The sequence below is a fragment of the Canis lupus genome, chromosome 2 (assembly GCF_003254725.2).
Source record: "Canis lupus dingo isolate Sandy chromosome 2, ASM325472v2, whole genome shotgun sequence".
Lineage (NCBI taxonomy): Eukaryota > Metazoa > Chordata > Mammalia > Carnivora > Canidae > Canis > Canis lupus.
The window spans coordinates 73,596,692-73,616,679 of NC_064244.1; the positions used below are offsets into that span (position 1 = coordinate 73,596,692).

The following is a 19,988-nucleotide window of genomic DNA, read 5'->3' on the forward strand; positions in this document are numbered from 1 at the left end:
ATGAAGTCTGAGACCAAGTAGGGAAGGTAATGAGGAGCCAGCAAAGGAGATCTAGGAGGAATGGTCACTGAGGTCAGAGGAGAACCAGGTAAGAAAGTATTTCCCGGGACCCCTGGGTGGCTCAGTGGTTGAACATCTGCGTTCAGCTCAGGGTGTGATCCTGGAGCCTGGGGATCGAGTCCCACATCAAGCTCCCTGCATGGAGCCTGCTTCTCCCTCTGCCTGTGTCTCTGCCTCTCTCTCTCTCTCTCTCTCATAAATAAATAGAATAAAAAAAGAAAGAAAGAAAGAGAAAGAAAGAAAGAAAGAAAGAAAGAAAGAAAGAAAGAAAGAAAGAAAGAAAGAAGGAAAGAATTTCCAGCAGGAAAAGGTGATAGGCCATGCCTGGTCCTGCTGCTGTAAGCAGCTGAGGTATGCAAGGAGGACTGAGTTGATCTGGAAAGGATAATTTCATGCAGTGATAGAGTTGAAGCCTTCACTGGAGAAGGCTCTAGAGAGACCAGGAAGAGAAGTGGGAGAGCAAGTAGAGACAACCCTTTTTGTTTTGTTTAAATTTTTGTGAGCAGAAGATCTAGATTTTATTTCCACTCATCACTCCCTTGATTCAAATAGAGGTACAAAACATAGAAACAACAACACAATCAGGCTGTGAGATTAGCAACTCACCCTCCTCCTAATCACTCCCAAATCAGGACATATGGCTGGTGTTTAATTGATGTTTATCCTCCCTCCTCCTGCTCCTCCTCTATCCCGGGCTCTGGTCTTCCCTGAAGCCGCCACCAACAGGTGGGATGGGGGGTAGGGGGAGCAGGGCAGACCTGGAGAAGCCAGTGTAGGCAGCTCAGTCCTCTGAGAATAGGTGAGGTGAGGACACGGGGTAGGCTTCCATCGTCTTTCTCTTTCTCAGCCTCTTCATGGTCCCTTGTCCCCCAAATACAACCACATTGTCCCTCTGACCCCTCATTCTCACCTGTACAGCCCCTGTAAGACTGCCAAATGTTAGTGGTCCTCACGCCAAAGTCATCACTTCCCTAGTCTACAACTCCTTCTTTAGGCAGATGTCCCTCTACAACCTCCGCACACCCCTGACCTGCAGGAGTCAGAGGCTGGAGGTTTGGGGCGGGGGCTACTTGAGGTGGCAATCAGCACCTTCATGACGACTTGCCCCAGCAGCCCCAGCACCTCCAGAGGTGACTGTGGGGATGGTGCCTCCTGTCTTCCTCCACCTTCCTCAGATACCACTTCTTGCTTTTTCCTCTGAGCTCCACTTCTCCTTTAAAAGATGTTCCTGTCTTCCCACCCATGACATCCAAGTGCAACCCTGAGTGTGTGCATACCCTCCTGTTATGTGTCTCACAAATTTCTCTACCACAAGAGAGGTGACAGTTCTTCTGAGTACCCACAGTCCCACAGACAGAATGCGGCCCTAACACAGTGCCCCAGAGACAATGAGGTGAGAACAGAGTTCCAGGGCAGGAGGGACCAGGTGCAAGAAGGCATCTCTCAGGAATCCACACTAAGCAAAACTGAAGTAGATCTGGAGGAAAGTGTGGTGCCAGGCGCTTGGGCTCTTCGGGGGCAAGGAAGAGGATGACAAACTGAGCTTTAGACATGAGCGCTGTGGCCCCAGTGCCCGGGTCCAGAGAGCCAGTGTCCAGGTCCTGCTTGATGCCTAGAGCTGCAGACTCCCCTTGGCCTCTATGGATGTGCTTACGGTCATGTTCACGTCCTCTGTGGTAGCGCTGTGATGAGAGTGGCCATGGTACAAATCCTCAGGTGAATGTCTACGGTTGCAACTCTGGGCATGTCCATGCCGGATGCTCTTATGAGTGTGACCATGGCCATGGGGGTTGCTGTGCCCTTGGTGGAAATCTATTCATGAGTGCCTATAATGGTGGCCATGGAAGTGTTTGTGTAGGTCACCAGCAGCCCCAAGGCCACCCAGTGGGGACCCCCTAGGCCTCTGGCCATGAAGCTGACCAGAGGGACAGAGACAGTGACTCCATTCAACACTTAGCTCTATACCAATGTGGGATCTGCTTCTCTCCACTCATGCCGTCTGTCCATGTCTATGGGCTGCTCCTCTATTCCATTCTATTCCCAGCCGCATTGTTCCCAAGGCTGTTTCTGAGACAGCACTTTGGACGAATTTTGCTGTTGAGGAAAACAGAGAGATGGCACAGTGCCCGAAGGGGGCTATGTGGTATGTAGTCTACAGAAAGCTTACCTTTGCTTGACTTTAATAAGAGACAAATTCAATAAATTAAAAGAGATGTCTATGGCAGAGAAGAAAAGTAGCAGTGGGGATTTAGAGTAAAGTGGAAAAGATGAGAAAAGAGTGGGGTCTAATGTGGTGAAAGACGACAGCATGCTATGAATTGAAGATAACGGTAGAAGGATTTCTGCAGGGGGCCAGCAGAGGGGAGAAGCAGACAAACAGAACAAAACTAAACAAACATCATCCTCTTCTCCCCTCTGATCTTCACCTTGCAGAGCAAACTGCTCGATTCAAGGTCACTAACACTTGGAGGCACCCAGCAGTCTCAGTCCGTGGAGCCTGCCACTCTCCATCTCAGGGCTGCGAGTTAGAGCCCCATGTTGGGTTGTAGAGATGACTTAAAAATAAAATCATTAACAAACAACAAACAAACAAACAAACAAAAACCCCACCAGGTTGTGAATGCTCACACGTGAACATTTTTTCATCTCTTTTACTCCCATGTGCCTCCCCAGGCAAGAACTGAAAAGCTGAAAAGAATGAATAAATTGGTTGTTATGTTTCTTTGAGATCAATTAAGGCATCACAGCATTTTTTAAGCATTTATACAGGGGCCCCGGTATAATTCATTCAAGAGGAGGTGTTGAGCAGGGGAGGGACCCTCTCTGCTAACGCCCAGGCTGTAATCAGACAGAGGGTTTCACTTCACCGGGCACCTGAAGGCCAGTCCGGTTTCTACCTGCCTCTCCTGAACGTGGGCTGACCGTCAGAGTCCGGGGCAGTAGTATCTGCTGAACTGCAGCGGTTTGCTCCTTTGCCAGGAAATGTTCTGTGCAGGGAATGGGTGTTGCGGGACAAAAGGCTACAGAGCTGACACAATGAGCCTGCTGTGTGCTCCCATCCAGTGGGCTTGAGGCAATTCCTGGAGACATTTTTGTTGGGTTACTGCACACCCACAAAGAGCTACTTAAAAAAGGGAAAAGAACAAAACTTTACAATTAGAGGGCTATTTAGAAAAGGCATTTAAAAACTAACAGATACACAGATGCTCCTGTTACTTCTTGCAATGGACTCTAAATTGTTCTCCCAGCCTCCAGTCTCTCCCACGCCATGCCACTCTGCACACTGTAGCAGGATTAATCTCCTGAAAGCACAGATCTGACCCTGTCCCTTCGATGCTCAAGCACCTTCAGTGGCTCCCTACTCCCTTTAAAATAACCAAGCACTGAAGATCCTTCATACTAGAGCCTCTCTTCTCTTCCCTCTCCTCTCCTCTCCTCTCCATCTCCCACTGCTCCCTTGGACATGAGCTAAACCAAAGCTTCTCTTTCCAGCAGGATGCTCATCTTGATCTCTTTTGCCATCCTTCTACTCGTCCCGACTTACTCCAATTCAGTCTTTCACTATTAGTTGTTGTTTCTTCTGGGGAGATTTCTTCCTAACTTACCAACCTCTGGGCTGAACTAGGCACTCCAGCAAGAGGCTTATATATAAAAAAAAAAAAAACCCTGAAGTTCCTCCTATCACAAAATTACTCTAAATTGTAGTTGTTTGCTTAATTGTTTGTCTTCCCTGCTACACAGTAAGTTCTGTGAGGTCGGGCACCATATCCATCTTGCTTGCCACTGTATCTCCAGGGCCTGGACGTGCTCATGAACATAAGCAAGCAAGAGAGAGAAAATGAACTGAACAAGCTGCCTTGACTCCGAAGTTTTTTTCTTGCTTTTCTTTCTGCCACCTGACCTGTCTTTGCCACCTTTCTTGGTCTATGAAATTTCTACCCAAACCACACATATTCACTCCCTCGATTCATAAGAAAGTTGATACTGCAGGAAAGAATGGTCTTTTCAAAAAAACGTTCCTGAGTCAATAGGATGTCTATAAGAGAAAAGAATCTTGACCCTACCTCACACACACACACACACACACACACTCACACACCAAAATGAACTTCAGATGGATTGTATATTTAAATATGGAAAGTAAAATAATAAGACTTTTGGAAGAAAACATGAGAAAAATCTTCAAAATCTTTAGGTAGGCAAAGATTCCTTAAACAGGATACAAAAAGCACTAATTAAAAAGGAGAACATTGGGGATCCCTGGGTGGCTCAGCAGTTTAGCACCTGCCTTCAGCCCGGGGCCTGATCCTGGAGACCCGGGATCGAGTCCCACGTCGGGTTCCCTGAGTGGAACTTGCTTCTCCCTTTGCCTGTGTCTCTGCCTCTCCTTCTCTCTGTGTATCTCATGAATAAATAAATAAAATATTAAAAAATATCTCATAAAAAAGAAGAACATTGGTAAATTACCATTTGGGTTAAAAGTTATTTTCATTAAAACACACCATTAAGGGGATCCCTGGGTGGCGCAGCGGTTTAGCGCCTGCCTTTGGCCCAGGGCGCGATCCTGGAGACCCGGGATCGAATCCCACGTCAGGCTCCCGGTGCATGGAGCCTGCTTCTCCCTCTGCCTGTATCTCTGCCTTCAATTTCTCTCTCTCTCATAAATAAATAAAATCTTTTTTAAAAAAGGCTACATATTGTCTGACTGCATTAATATGAAATGTCCAGAATAGGAAAATTCATAGAAAATGTGAATTAATGCTTGTCAGGGTCTGGCGAGAGAGGGCTATGGGAATTATCTGCTAATGGATATGGAGCTTCTTTTGGGGGTGATGTTCTGGAATTTGATTAGTGGTGATGGATGCACAGCACCATGAATAGACTAACAACCACTGACTTGTATATATTTTTAAAGAGTTTATTTAATTTATTTGAGAGAGAGAGGAAGGATGAGCAAGGTGAGGGGCAGAGGCAGAGAGACCAGCAGACTTCCCATTGAGTGGGGAGCCCAATGTGGGGCTTGATCCCAGGACCCTAAGATCATGACCTGAGCCAGAGGCAGATGCTTAACCAAGTAGCCATCCAGACGCCCTGACTTGCATGTTTTAAAGGGTAAAGTTGATGGCATGTAAATTATAACTCAATAAAGCTGTTATTAAAATAAAGGTAAGCCACAGGATAACAGAGGACTTATATCCAGAACGTATATAAAACTCCTACAAGTCAATAATGAAAAAGGAAGACAACCAAAATCAAAAAAGGGACAAATGGAAAAGTAACTTTACAAAAGATGAATCTAAAGGGCTAAGAAACATTAAAAAATGGGAGCGCCTCGGTGGCTCAGTGGGTTAAGCATCTGTCTTCAGCTCAGATCATGATCTTGGGGTCCTGAGTTCAAACCCCCCCATTGGTCTCCCTGCTCAGCGGGGACCCTGCTTCTCTCTCTCCCTCTGCTGCTCTCCCTGCTCTCTCTCTCTCTCTCTCTCTCTCTCTCTCTCAAATAAATAAAATATTTAAAAACAAAGCAAAACCAAAAGAAAAAAAACATGAAATAGGAGACCAGTTCCACTAATCATCAAGGAATTCAATTAAAATCATCATGAGAAACCACTGTGAGTCCATCAGAATGACTGAAATTCAAGATTCTGAAAATATCCTAGTGTCCGTGAAGGATGTGGAGCAAGTGGAACTCCCCCACTCTCCTGGTGGGGATGTTAGTTGGTGCAGCTCTGTTCAGCACTGTCAACGAAGGCTAAATATAACCTATACCCTGTGTGTTACTCAACTAGAAATATTCCCCACAGAAATATGTATATGACCACCAAACTGTTCTTAGCAGTCCTACTTGTTACAGACCCAAACTGCAAACCACTTCTATGTACATCAAACAGTAGAGTGGATAAAAACACATCACGTATCAAAGATGACCACAATGAGCACGAACGACCTTCAACTGAATGTGGACAGATATTATAAACATCGTGTTGTGCAGCAGAAGCCAGAAACAAAAGAGTTTACACCACAATTCTACTTATAGACAAAATTGTTCTAGGGATGAAGAAGTCAGGACACTGGTTACTTTTTGTGGGAGGTGAGTGGGGTAGGGGGAGGAAAGGAGCTCTTGGGATGCTGGAAATGCTCTGTCTCTTCATCTTCATGCTGGTTACACAAGTGAGCTCAGTTTTTGTGAACATGTTTCGAGTCACACATACGTGTGTGTGTGTACGTGTGTGTGTTGTACTTCAGTAAAAAGCTTTACTTAAAAAAATCCTATCCATTTTTCCAGGTCCTTTTTTTTTTAATATTTCATTTATTTATTCATGAGAGACACACACAGAGAGAGGCAGAGACACAGGCAGAGGGAGAAGCAGGCTCCAATGCATGAAGCCCGATGTGGGACTCAATCCCAGGACTCTGGGAACATGCCCTGAGCCAAAGGCAGACGCTCAACCACTGGGCCACCCAGGCGTCCCCCTTCTAGGTCCTTTTAAAATACTTCCTCATTGGGGGGCCAGATCAAACTAAAGAACCAGTTTGGTCCAGACGCCATGGCTGTTGCTATCAAAATAAGCTCACATAGCCAACTCCACCGATATAGGGCTGGACTCAAGAACGGGCCTGCCATGCTGCTAGAACTCCTAATGTTGCTGCCTCTTGAAATGCAGCAAGCCAACATACCTGCCACCAGAGCATATTTGCACCTTTCCTTTCCTTTGATGTTACCAACTTCTGGATTCAAAGTCCATAGCAGAGGTGCCTGATTGGCAGGGCGTGGGTCCTATGCCCTCACCCTAGCAGCAAGAGACTCCAGGAAAATGAGTGTCTGTCCTTTTCAGCTTTTATAGCAGGAGATGGTCTTGCTTCTCAAAGAGGCTGGCTCCCCAAACACAAGAAGGGCCACCGAAAGAAGGACATGTTACTCCCCTGTGCCTGTTTCCTCATCCCCAAAATAGAAATAGTGATGGCTCCTACACATGGGAGCTGTAATGGTTAGAGGAGCTGGTGCGTATTAAAGGCTCATCACATACCTGGAACACATCAGAACACATCAGAAACAATGAATGGTAAATGTCGTTATTGGTGACTTGGGTTGCATTCTAATGTCTACATCTCTCCGTGGGGCCCCCAAATCTCGACATATCAGCATTCCTGGTGTTTAACAGCAGGCTCTGGAATGGGATTCCTTTTGTAAGAGTTAAACAAGCTACCAAGTTTTCCAACTCATGGTAAGGCCCATTGTCGGCAGCCCACCTTGCCCACCGCCCTTTAGAAATGAGAGCACAGTGTTTGCAACAGCCGAGGCTTTCCCCGCAGGACCCTATTTACATTGTTAGGGGAAGGCAGTTCTTAGAAAAGGTATTTGTTAACTCTAAATTTAATTGAAGTCAACTCAACGGATGCTTGATTTAAGTCTCTTTATTTTTTAGACATTTTCTTTAGACATTTAGTATCTTTTGTTGATTCAGTGGCCAATTAAGGCAGCATCTGCTCAGTTAGGAAAGGCACCTGTCAGAAATGAAATACTCCCCTGTGTTGCAAGGCCCGTCCCAGGAGACCAGCTGCAGCCTCCTTGAGAGTGGGGACAGTGACAGTGTGTTTAGTAGCACCTCACCTTGCACATAGGTGCCCTCAAAGGATGTTTACTGAGTTATCTTCATTAGTTAAAAACAAAACACTAGAACCCCTTTCTTGGCCTCCCCTCATCTCTCTCTCTCCCCCCTCCTCCACTTCCAAGCTTTCATTTAGCAAAAGAACATATAACAGAGAATAATTCCTCTAATAATTCCAGGAAGATTCCAGTATGGACAGAAGAGTTTGGTTTTAGGGCTGGAACATTCCAAAAAAAAATTTTTTTTTTCTTTTTTAAAGCAGAACAATTTTTTAGAAACATATCTATTTGGGATTTGAGTCCTTCAGGAAATAGCTTTTCCTGGTTGGATGCCATTTCACCCTTTGCTCCCTGGGGATTAGACTTATGGGAAATGAAAGAGGAATCCTTAGAGCTTTGATGGGCTCAGAGAGGGGGCCTTTGGCTCCAGTCATGGGAGCCCAGAGGAGGCTACCAAAGTGGCTTTGCCCCATACTGTCAATTTGGAAGCTAGACTCCTGACATCTGCTGAGATACATGGGCCTTTGCTCAGACACATGTTCGGCCCACAAAAGAAATTCATGTTCTCTGAGCCAGGATGTTAAAGAAGAATGTGGTACAACAGAGAGAGGGACTTTGGGTTCAAAGAGCCATGGGTTTGAGTCTCGTCTTTGCAACTTAACTAGCTGTGTGGCTGTGGACAAGTCCTTTTCTCTTTGAATTTGCAACTTGCAGCTGCAAACAGAAAACATAATTCCTTCCAGGGTTATTGGAAAAATAAATTCTATGAGATAATTTGCATGAAAGCATCTTGCCAAGCACCTGATACTTGGTAGATATTTAAACACAGTAGGGAGAAAAGATGTTTGGGGTAGGAAGTATTTGCCAGTATTTTTCCAGACTTATCCAAGCGAGCATTTTTATAGTGGGATGACATGACTCTGTGACCCTGGGTCAGTCTTCTTACCTTCCTGACCCCCAGTTTCCCCTCAGAAGAGATTTCTGATTCCAAGAGGAAGAGACTCTTAGAATTTGAGGTTAAATGTCAGAGTGTGTCACTTTCTGCAACAGAGTAAAGATTTATGACCTTGTTTCCAAGATGCCTTTAATTGTAAGGTGTACAACAGATTAAAAACAGCTTTTTGAGAGAGAAAAAAATACTACATTAATGGACCCATCAATTTGAAGACATATCCTGATTTCAGAATCTTTAAAATGTGAACAAATATGTCTTGCCATTGAAGAAATACTGTAACAATAATGCTGGCTCTCATTTATTAAGCATCTGCTGAGTGCCAGGCACTCCCCGAGCTGCTCTACTAAGTCCTTGACTAGTTAAAGTAAGCTTGTGAGGCAGAGGTCATCATCCCCACTTCGTGGTTAGCCAACCCAATATGGAGTGCTCGCATCACTCTGCCAAGACCACACAACCAGGAGGTAGGGCTTGGAAGGCAAGTCTTAATTTCAAAATGGCTCCCCTCTCAGTAGATTGTTCTCCAGGCTAAGGAGTCAAAGAGAGAAATGGTTTGCAAATGTCATACTTTGAATGTGCCCTGAATCTCTGTGAGGTTATCAGGAAGGACCCAGGTGACGTAAACAGGATTGTCATCTGATCAGTCTCTAATACTGATCCTTGGAGGGAAATGTTACCTGGAGAGAGAGGATTGCTCAGAAACCAGAGGGAAGCCAAGAAATGAGACTGAGTCAGGCTTAATCCCGCCCCAAAGGGAGAGGAGGGTCTCTGACTAGGCTCCACACTCATTCAAGGCCCACGGACACTGCAATAAGCTTTGACCCCAGAGGCCATCATTCCTCAAGGTCATCCTATTCCTTCACCTCTCTGCTAATGAAATAGAAAACTTCTGAGGAGAATTGTTTCTCCCCCAACCAAAATCTGCTGACTGGTTGTTGTCATAAGCTAGCTAGCGGTCATCTAGTACCAGAACAAGTCCTACATTAACAAGTTGGTTTTTTGGTTAGTTAGCCCAAGTTAGTTTCCCCTGTGCCTGATTAATGGGATTGAGCATTTTGCTCTGCAAAGATATGGCTATAGCACTTATTCTGATAGGACCCCAGTGGCAGACCCTGTTGTGATAACTCTTGGGAGCATGTGCTGACCCCTGACTCCTGACCAGAAGACTCCTGGGCTGTCTGTCTGTCTAGCAGTTGTGCTTGGGGGAGAGAGCCACACCCGCTTCAGTGGATTCCCAACATAGCTCTACCTCATCAGATCACAACAGAATCTTCCACAGCCTTTTGGAAGGGTGGCACCAGGGATATGGATATAGCTAGGGTGGGGCAGGGCAAGACAGGGTTGGGGGTTGCCTGAAGCATCAGGAATTGCATAAGAGATGTTCCCGTTGACCCAATCCTGGAAGGAACTCTCATAGTGAAGCTGCCAGAGGAGAAATGTGCTTCTGGATCTTGACTGAAGAAGGCTCTTTGGACGGTGGCCAAAATAGCACCAGCGTGGGGGGACAGTCACCGAGTCTCCACGTGGACGTCAACGGGGCTGAAGGTCACAGTTGCAGGGTGCTGGCTGCTGTTGTTGTTTGGGCCCAAGGCAGAAGGCGAGGCTGGCTTGGGCCCCTTGGGCTCCAGCTCCCGCCTCATCCTCATTTTCCTGGAATGAGATACGCATGCATGCTTGAGTCTTCCACCTTGTCTAACCTATGATTTTGGCTCTGGCAATGAGATTAACGTAGATCATCATTAAATCACGCTGCTTGATTGCCAATCACAGAATTTTACAACTGGGGGGGACCTTAGAAATCAGCTAGTCGGACCCTTCCATTTTTTGTGTAACCCAGATGAGATATTTAGCTGTATTTTTTTCCCATTAATGAATGGGTTAAGTGACTCAGATAGGTGATTACATTTTTTTTATTAAAGATTTTTATTTATTTATTCATAGACAGAGAGAGAGAGAGAGGCAAAGACACAGGCAGAGGGAGAAGCAGGCTCCGTGCAGGGAGCCCGATGTGGGACTCGATCCTGAGTCTTCAGGATCGCACCCCAGGCTTCAGGTGGCGCCAAACTGCTGCGCCACCAGGGCTGCCCCAGATAGGTGACCACATTAAAGACAAATGAAGATACTATGATTTTTTTCAGTTCAAAGTGGTAGTGTGAGTTAAATTTTGCAGTTTCATTATGTTGCCAAGTTTATTGCTAGAAATATTTAAGAACTTTTTGCATAGTTGAGAAGAGAATGGACTTAAAATGTACATCCAATCTTTCATATCATATGCCAGAAAATTCAGTGACTGACAATAATCATTAATTCTAAGGTCTACATGAAATTTCATCTTGTTGATCTAACATAATACTTTTTTAAAAAATTTCAAATGCTCAGAAAAGTTGCACAAATAGTACAACTATTACCTGAGTATCGTTCACAGAACAATTCACTGATTGCCAGCAGTTTGCCACATTTGCCTTCTCTCTCTTCATTAACACACATGCACACACACACACACACAATTACACAGAGTGTTTTTCTAAATCCTGAACCACTTGAGTTAGCTGCAGACATCAATGCCACTTCACCCCTAATTACTCCTCAAAACAAGGGAACAAGGGCATTCTCCATGTAACCATCACTGTCCCACTTGGTTACATTCTCCATGTAACTGGTCCCAGTTGAAGAGCCTTCCATTTTAAAGATGACCAAATAGAGGCACAGAGAGGTTAAGTGACTTGCCTGCCTTTGAGAGGCCAAAGACTAAGCTCTGGTCTCTAAGTTGCAGCCCAGGCATCATTGTAAACAGGGTGGGGTGGGTAAAGTAGAGTCTCCACCCAAATTACAGCCTAAGGAAGGGGCTCAGAGCTCCTGCAATAACAGGCAGGAATGAAGGGCAGAAGTTGCATTTGGATGCCACTTCCTGGTCTGGGGCAGATCCAAATTGTAATACCTTCAACATTTTAAAAATAACTTATTATTATTACATATAGTGGTGGGACTATTTTCTTGGAAACTGCATGTACTGGGTTTGAATCCCAACTCTGCCACTGAAGACTGAGTGACCTTGGGCTTGTTGGCTCATTTCCTGGTACCCATTTCACAGCTATAAAGTTGGGGGATATAAAAATACCCACCTGGTGGGGTTGTCGTGAGAATTACATGAGTTGATACACACATAAGGAACTTAGAATTATGCGTGGCACATAGTAAGAGATCTTTATATGTATATTATATACATGTAACACATAATATAAAACATGAACATTATTATAAAAACAATGCCTGCTTGCATCTCAAAAATAAAGAAGTATACTCCCTCCCTCTGCCAAAACCAACTAACCAATTATTAATCCCATCATGAGACACACTGGTTGTTAACATCTTGCTGTGTATCATATGAATCTTCCTTGATTTAAATAAATAAAATCTTAAAAAAATATATTTTAAAAAAGATGCCTGGGTGGCTCAGCAGTTAAGCTCTGCTTTCATCTCAGGGCGTGATCCTGGAGTTCAGGGATTGAATCCCACATCAGGCTCCCTGAGGGGGGCCTGCTTCTCCCTCTGCCTATGTCTCTGACTCTCTCTCTCTGTCTCTCTCTCTCTCTCTGTATCTCTAATGAATAAATAAAATATTTTAAAAAATATTTTAATCTTCATTGATTATGTGTGTAACCCACATGTATAATCATAATGTACATATTATTTTTGTAAACTTTGCCGATACATTGTAAATGGCTTTCCTCACCAATAAACACACTTCTACTCTTTTTTTTAAATGTCTTCCAAGTCTGCTGTGATATGGTTGTGTTCCTAATCTCTTTATTTTGATTTCTTGCCTGAGAAGAATAACCTTCTAGCAAAGTTGTGACTTAGAGATGCTAACACGTGAGGTGAAAACACATTTATTCTTTATGCAATCAAATGATATTATTTTCTCTTATTTGGTCCCAGGCCAATAATAGCTGGAGTGACAGGCATTCCAGTATTTGTCTCCTCAAATACTCATGTGATCTGCTCAACACACCCTAGCACAGGGTTCCTGGAGAGAAAGGATTGGAACATTCCTCTATTACCATAATTTACCTACAAGGGCTTACCACAGTGCTCAAGGGCATTAGCATTGTCATGATGATTATTATATTTAAAAAATATTTCTCCAGGTACAAAAATATTTGGTTACCATAAAGTTTCTACAGGAGAACAGAGGTCAAAAAAGGACCCACAGAAGGTTAGTGCATTTGATGATGGACTCATGGATACTCTGCAGCACACAGCTGGCACCTATAAATGTTAGTTCCCATTCATTCTGACATCACCGAAGGCTCAAGACCATCAGAGCCCAGGGCATCCTATACCTGTTGTACATCTTTAGCAGGATCAGAACCACGGCGAAGATGATGATGACAACTACCACAATGGCAGCAACGATGGCTCCGGAACCTACGAGGAGAGGGGTGGAAATGGCAAATGTGCAAACTGAAACATTCAGAGACTGGGAGGGGGACTTACACCCGGCACCTTGCATCCTCATTAGATAGGCGGGGAGACTATGGGATATCCTAGCACCCTGACTGCTGACCCCGGGACAGAGACATTTCTAGAGCAGCAGTGCACCCCTACCTCCAGGGGGACATGGAGGGCAGCGTCCTCAGCACATAACCTGCCAAAATTCTGTCTCAGGCCATCCTGTTATTATCACTCCTAGCACAGAATCTAACTTCCTTTGTGAAATAGGCAAGCAAAACACCCTTCCCTCTTTTTCATCATACAAAAGTAATATGTGATTTTGTAATTCATTTTGAAAATATAAATACAAGCCAAGAAAGAGAACTCATTGCCCCAGGAACCACTGATCATCTACACATATATACATTCACCAATGTCATCATGCATATGTACATATGCATATTAAATAGCTAGCCACCAACACTTTTGGATAACTTATTAATCCTATGTCTGAAATCCACCTTAAAGAAATAGTCTTTTTTTTTTTTTAAGATTTTATTTATTTATTCATGAGAGAAACACAGAGAGGCAGAGACACAGGCAGAGGGAGAAGTAGGCTCCATTGCGGGGAGCCCGACGTGAGACTCAATCCCAGGACTACAGGATCACGCCCTGGCGTTAAACCACTGAGCCACCAGGGCTGCCCAAGAAATAGTCTTAAAAGTGGAAAAATATGCACTTGATAAAAAAGGAACCATGTTCCATTCAGTTTTACAACCATCTCCTCATCGTCTTTCCATGTAACTACATTGTTTTTCACGACTGTTGATGGCTACCCAGTTCTCCATCGTTTGCATGTGCCATAATTTGTTGACCAATTCTGTATTGAAGATATTTATGTTGTCTCCAATTTTATGCTATGAAAAACAAGGTATAATGAATGTCCTTGCAGCTTAATATCTTAGATTTTCACACCTCTAATTCCATGTCCAAGATCAATATCCTTGTTGGAATTGATATTGAAAACACAAAAAAAAATTATAAAGAGGGGGTTATACTTTAATCTGTTTGATTCTGGGGAGTTTATCCTAAGGAATAATCCTAAATACAGAAAAAGCTGTATGAAGGGAGATGTTAATTACAACGGTATTTATTCTAAATATGGGAATGGTTCAATAAGGTATGGTATGCCTATCTCATGAAATATCATACTATAATTTGAATGACGTGTGGAAAAGAGAATATGATATTATGTACACCCCCACATGTACACATTATGTTGCATCCATTAAAATATGTGCACACAAACATTACGTTGACTAAAAGAAGTCAAATAAAAGGGTATATAGGGTATGTTTCCATTTACATAAAGCTTAAAACCAGGTAGGACTAATGTCTGGTGGGAGAAGTCAGAGCAGAGGGTTCCCTTGACCAAGTGGGGATGGTGTGACAAGGGACGCTGGGACTTTTGGGATACTGGTGGTGGTTCACTTCTTGATCTGCAGGCTGATTTCACAAGTGTTTTCATTTTGTAAAAATTCATCCAGCTGCGCACTTATGATTTGCGCATTTTTTGAGCGTATATAGTGCTCTTATAAAAGGTTTACAAATAAAAACAAAACTAGGTCCAAATATTCACAGGAAGAAAGACTAGAAGGCAAGAAAAGGGGGTGGGGTAGGGAATCCACCATGGAATAACTTGTTTTTTGTTTCCTTCCTGGGGAGCCCAGTGATGCTACTTTAATTCATGGTTTCTCAATCATGTCTGGATAACCCTTTGTTGTGGGGGGTTGCCCTGAGTGCTGTACGATATTTAGTAGTATCTCTGGCCTCTGCTCACTAGATATCATTGACAATGCTTCTACCTCCCCATCAGCTGTGACAAGCAAAAGTGTCCAAATGCTGTCAAATGTCCCTTGCTAATAAAGTGGCCAGATAAAGTACACAATATCTGTTTAAATTAGAATTTCTGACAATGAATAACTTTTGGTATGTCTCAAATATTGCACGGCACATCCTTATACTAAACAAATATTGCTTCTTTTAAATTCAAATTTAACTGGGTGTTCCATATTTTATTTTCAAAATCTGGCAAGCTTATCTAGGGGACAAGATTGTCTAGTTGAGAGTCACTACCTTTAGTTAAATAAAAGCAGAATGATTCCCATCTTGCTGATGGAGATTCTATCTACCCTGCATTTCCCTTCAGAACTGTTTTGAGCTACGTCAACAGGCCTCTGTAGGTCTCTGCACGTGGCAAGGAGCAGGCTGACATGTGGGACCCTGTCCCAAGAGTCACCCTGTCCCAAGAGTGACCCTTTCTGGGTCTCTACAGCAGACACATGTCATGCCAATAATTGGCTTCCTGCTAGTGCAACAGTCTGGAGCTCTTATCACTGGGTAAACACTTGGTGAGTGTTGGGAGGCCTGTTCCATGAGCAAGGCTGTGTACCAGAGCAATAAAAGTGACGGAAATGGGCCCAACTCCCCCTCAAAAGATTCACTGGGACCCCTGGGTGGCTCAGCGGTTGAATGTCTGCCTTTGGCTCAGGATGTGATCCTGGAGTCCCAGGATCGAGTCCTACATCAGAATCCTTATATGGAGCCTGCTTCTTCCTCTGCCTATGCCTCTGCCTTCTGTCTGTGTCTCTCATGAATAAATAAATAAAATCTTAAAAAAAAAAAAAAAGATTCATTGGTTTTCTGAGAGTGGTTGCTAAGTTTTTCATTTTGGGGACTCCTTGCTCCTGGCAAATGTCTCCCCAGGGTTACTCCCACCCACACTCATTTACTCCTTTGTGAATTGATGGAATGTTTTTGCCTTGCAAAATTGGTATGAACAGTATGAAACCAGTTACATTCTAAGGTGACTCATTTAGGAACATCTTACAGGAGATGCAAATGTCTACCGCCCTCTAGACCCCAAAACTCCCTAACAATAATAGTAGTAATAGCAGTGATGGTTATAATCGTTAGGTACTTTGTGTGCATCGAGGCTATTCTAAGCTCCTTACATGGATCATCTAGTTTAGTCTCACACCAACCTTCAGGGGTAGCTTCATTAATATCCCCATCTTGCAGACAAGGAAGCAGGCACAAAGCAGTGAGGTCATGTGCTCAGGGTCACAGCGGGCATATGGAACAAGTGAGGCTGGGACCCAGACAGTCTATCCAGACCCCACGCTCTTGGCCTCTATACCAGGAGCTGACCATGTCCTCATCCTGCCACCCTTCCCCCAGCTGCCAAGCCACATTGGCCTTACTCTTGTACAGGAAGTCTTCTCTGGTGGTCACGTTCAATGAGAAGAACGTAGTACCCCCCAAAGGGGTGGCTGTGGTCATCTCGATCCTGGTAAGAACAAAGATAAAATTTTGTTTAACATCAGAGTGAGCTTTACAATGCCTGTATGCTGCCTCTTTCGGTCTTCACCTGGATGACCAGAGAAGAGGCAAGCATGCATTTTCTCTTGGTGGCCAGTAAATACAAGGCCTTTTACTATCTACTGCGGAGAATTAAAAATCAAGTCTGACATTTATAAAGAACTTCATTTTTCAAAGCAGCTTACATTAACTCAACAATATTTATTAAATTTTTCCTAACTAGGTTTCACCCAGAATGTCTAAATTGATCTACTAGAAACTGTGCGAGGGAAGTGATTATTGTCATTTTACTGAAAAAATTGAAGTTCCCAAAGCTTCATGGAGCCTCAGGTTTGACCTTAACCCAGGGCATCCGCCTCCCATGCTGGTGGGACTGTTGGCATCTCCAATGATGCCTGAAATGCTGCTGCTGCTTCCAGAAACTTTATAATCTAAGAGGCACACAGAAGTAAATAAATAAGCAAGCAGATGGAAAATTTAACTATGCTATTAAGCAGTCAGTGACATGAGCCATCACTGGGCTGTGAAGAATGGTTTCAAGGAAAAGCTAAATGTGAATGGGCCCTGAAGGATGGACATGTGATGGGATGACAGGACAGAGGACAAAGGCCAGCTTGCCCAGGTGCCCCTCATTTTTTTCTTTTTAACAAAGAAAAAGCAAATATGATCATAAACATTTGTCCAGAGTACATGGGCTCCTATTACATTATTACTTATAATTTAAAAATATTGGGATCCCTGGGTGGCGCAGCGGTTTAGCGCCTGCCTTTGGCCCAGGGTGCGATCCTGGAGACCCAGGATCAAATCCCACGTCAGGCTCCCGGTACATGGAGCCTGCTTCTCCCTCTACCTGTGTCTCTGCCTCTCTCTCTCTCTCTCACTGTGTGCCTATCATAAATAAATAAAAATAAAAAAAAATTTATTCTGGGGGCATGTGGGTGGCTCAGTTGGTTAAGCATCTGCCTTCGGTCAGGTCATGATCTCAGGGTCCTGGGATTGAGCTCCACTTGGGCTCTCTGCTCAGTGGGGAGTCTGCTTCTCTCTCTCCCTCTGCTCCCTCCCCTTGCTCATGCTCTCTCTCTTGCTATCTCTCAAATAAATAAAATCTTTAAAAAAAAAAAAAAAGTGAGTTAGTTGAAATCCTTTTTCTACTCTACTTCTACCTCATTTCCTCCCTTCCCCGAAGTGACCACTACCTTAGCCATTAGTGTGTATTCTTTTCATCAAAGTTTTAAAATGTTTACCATATCTGTGTATACCCATAAACACTGTATAGATTGTGGTTCTACATAGTTACTAAACAGATACTAATTGAGCACCTACTGAGTGACTGTGCTAGGTGCTGGGAACACACTAGAAAAATGCAAGACAGATTCCTTGCCTCCAGAAGCGAGAGAGAGAGAGAGAGAGAGAGAGAGAGAGATTGTAGATTTGATCACAACATTCTTGGGCTGAAAAAAACAATCATCTCCCAGTGCCCACACTTGAACAGCTGGCAGCAAAAACCCTTCACTGGCTGTTTCCACCCTCTCTTTCCAGTCTCCCTGCTCCTCACACCAGCCTCCGCCAAACTGCTGTGACAACGGACCACTCCATCCTCCCCCATCATTCCTGGTCTTTGCTGCCAGCAGACTGGCTGCCCAGGATTTGGCCTTCCCCGCCGACCCCCCTCCCCCCCCCCCCCCCCCCCCCCCCCCCCCCGCCCCCAGAGGACATCTCCTAAGAGTTCCCACCTCTGAGCTGCAGCTCCCCACTCCCCCAGCTCCTGGTGGAAATGGGTCAGGGCACCTGCACTGGGGCAGGCCATCTGCACCCAGGCTGGGGGCTCTGGTGGCTGTGGCCTGCCCCACCCCCTGGGGGCCTCAGCCTCAGAATGGCCCTCTCTGCCTTCCTTTAAGCCATGGGGACTGGCCTAAAAACCCATAGTTCTTATCTGTCCCTTCCTCCCAAAGACCAGATCCTCAGGAGTCCTGACTCCCACGACTTGGGCTCTCCCAAGGAGCCCAGCCCGGCTTTGCCCGGCCTCCTCATACAGGTTGGCTTTTCTTCCTGGCTGGGCTTCCCATCTCCTGACCTCCTTACACAGGCCCACTGGCCAGACCCCACTGCCTGCTCCCCCTGCACAGTGAACGTAGATTGAGCCCAAGCATCCCCAGAAAGGCTCCCACTCCCCTGTCCAGAACTATCCATGTTCTCTGCTTCCACAGCACTGCTTTGCAAAGAAGCACCACCCCGGGCATGTGTCTCAGTTGCTCTGTCTGGCAGTTAATTTTCCAAGTTCATTGTCGGGTCCTTGAGGGGAGAGGCTGTTTGGGGTCTTTTTTGTATCCTCCTCCTACTTCTCCCAGATAAATTATCTGACTCTTCTCATCTTTGCTAGTAGAAGTCCTGGAGCAAGTGATTGAACTTCTCCTAGCTTGGTTTGCTCATTGGTAAAATGAGGTAGCTTTTTCCAAGGCAGCTGAGGGTTAGACGTTAAGCACGGAAAGTGCTTTCAGTGCTCATAAGTGGTGGCTCTTAGTATTTTAGTGGGTACTAGCAAATATTTGCTGAACTCAGAGACAGGTGGCTCTGGAGCTCAAAACAAGAAAAAATTCTCTAAAAATAAATTTGGACCCATATGAAGATATGGAATGAAAGTCTTTCCCTATCCCACCTGCTGCCCCCATTCCTACTCCCAAGGAGAGGCACCTGCCCCCCACTGCCCACCATTCCCCATCCCATCCTAAAGAGTTTTGCATTATGCATTTGCATATTATACCTTTGCCTGAACCTTCTGCTTCTATCCCCACCAATAGCAAGCTGAGAAGACTCACCAACAATGCTTTCTTACAATTCCTTTACAAAACAGAAAAGAGAGACAGAGAGGCAGCTACTGATGGAGGATCACCTAGTGAGGGAGGCATGACATAATCACTGGAGAAGCTAACCTTGCCTCTGTGGGACCAACATGCAGAAAAATGACACAAGCCACTATCCCAATGCCTGCTAGGTACCAAGACCTTTAGCCAGATATTTTCTTTTTAAATCCATTGAACTAGCAAATGCCACATAAAATAGGTTTTCCTGTCCCCTGGATTAGATGAGGACCCAAGGTTGGGGGTATAAAGCGGTCTTTCCTGCTTACACCGTCTGGAAGATGCAGAGCTGGCATAGGTACCTGGCCCTGCTAGGGCCAATCATACAAGCCTTGTAATCATACAAGCCTCAAGTCCTGTATGATTCCCACTGCACCAACCTGCCCCTGCTACCTGCACATCTAGAGGGATTCCTGACAGGGTTACTACAGAAACATGCAGGTGTGTGCACGCACATGCACACACACACACACACACACACACACACACACACACTGACCAGTAATGCAGCTGCCTAAGGCCACCAGGACTCAGATTCCTCTGCAGGCCCTTCAAGGTGACCTCGTGGGTACTCAGTTCCGGTGCAGACGTCCTTTCGGATGGGCCGGCTATTCTTCTTTCTGAGGGAACATTGAGTAATCTCAGAGTATATCTTGCCTTATGTCAGGACCCAAGGCTCTCAATTGCATCTCTG

General features: G+C 44.8%; 1 protein-coding gene across 2 annotated transcripts in view; it reads right to left on the minus strand.

Annotated features, from left to right (window-relative positions):
• Positions 1-7,461: 7,461 nt before the first annotated feature.
• The window catches only part of LOC112660291 (non-compact myelin associated protein), a 41,375-nt gene continuing 28,848 nt past the window's right edge, over positions 7,462-19,988 (minus strand). Inside the window, exons 2-5 of one of the 2 annotated variants that reach the window (XM_049098813.1) lie at positions 19,794-19,914; positions 16,319-16,404; positions 12,965-13,049; positions 7,462-10,271 (exon numbers count right to left, since the gene is read on the minus strand). In XM_049098813.1, the coding sequence (XP_048954770.1) occupies positions 10,130-10,271; positions 12,965-13,049; positions 16,319-16,397 (306 nt within the window). In that variant the 5' untranslated portion in view covers positions 16,398-16,404; positions 19,794-19,914 and the 3' untranslated portion in view covers positions 7,462-10,129. The remainder of the gene's footprint in view (positions 10,272-12,964; positions 13,050-16,318; positions 16,405-19,793; positions 19,915-19,988) is intronic. The other variant, XM_049098810.1, reaches the window with a different exon arrangement.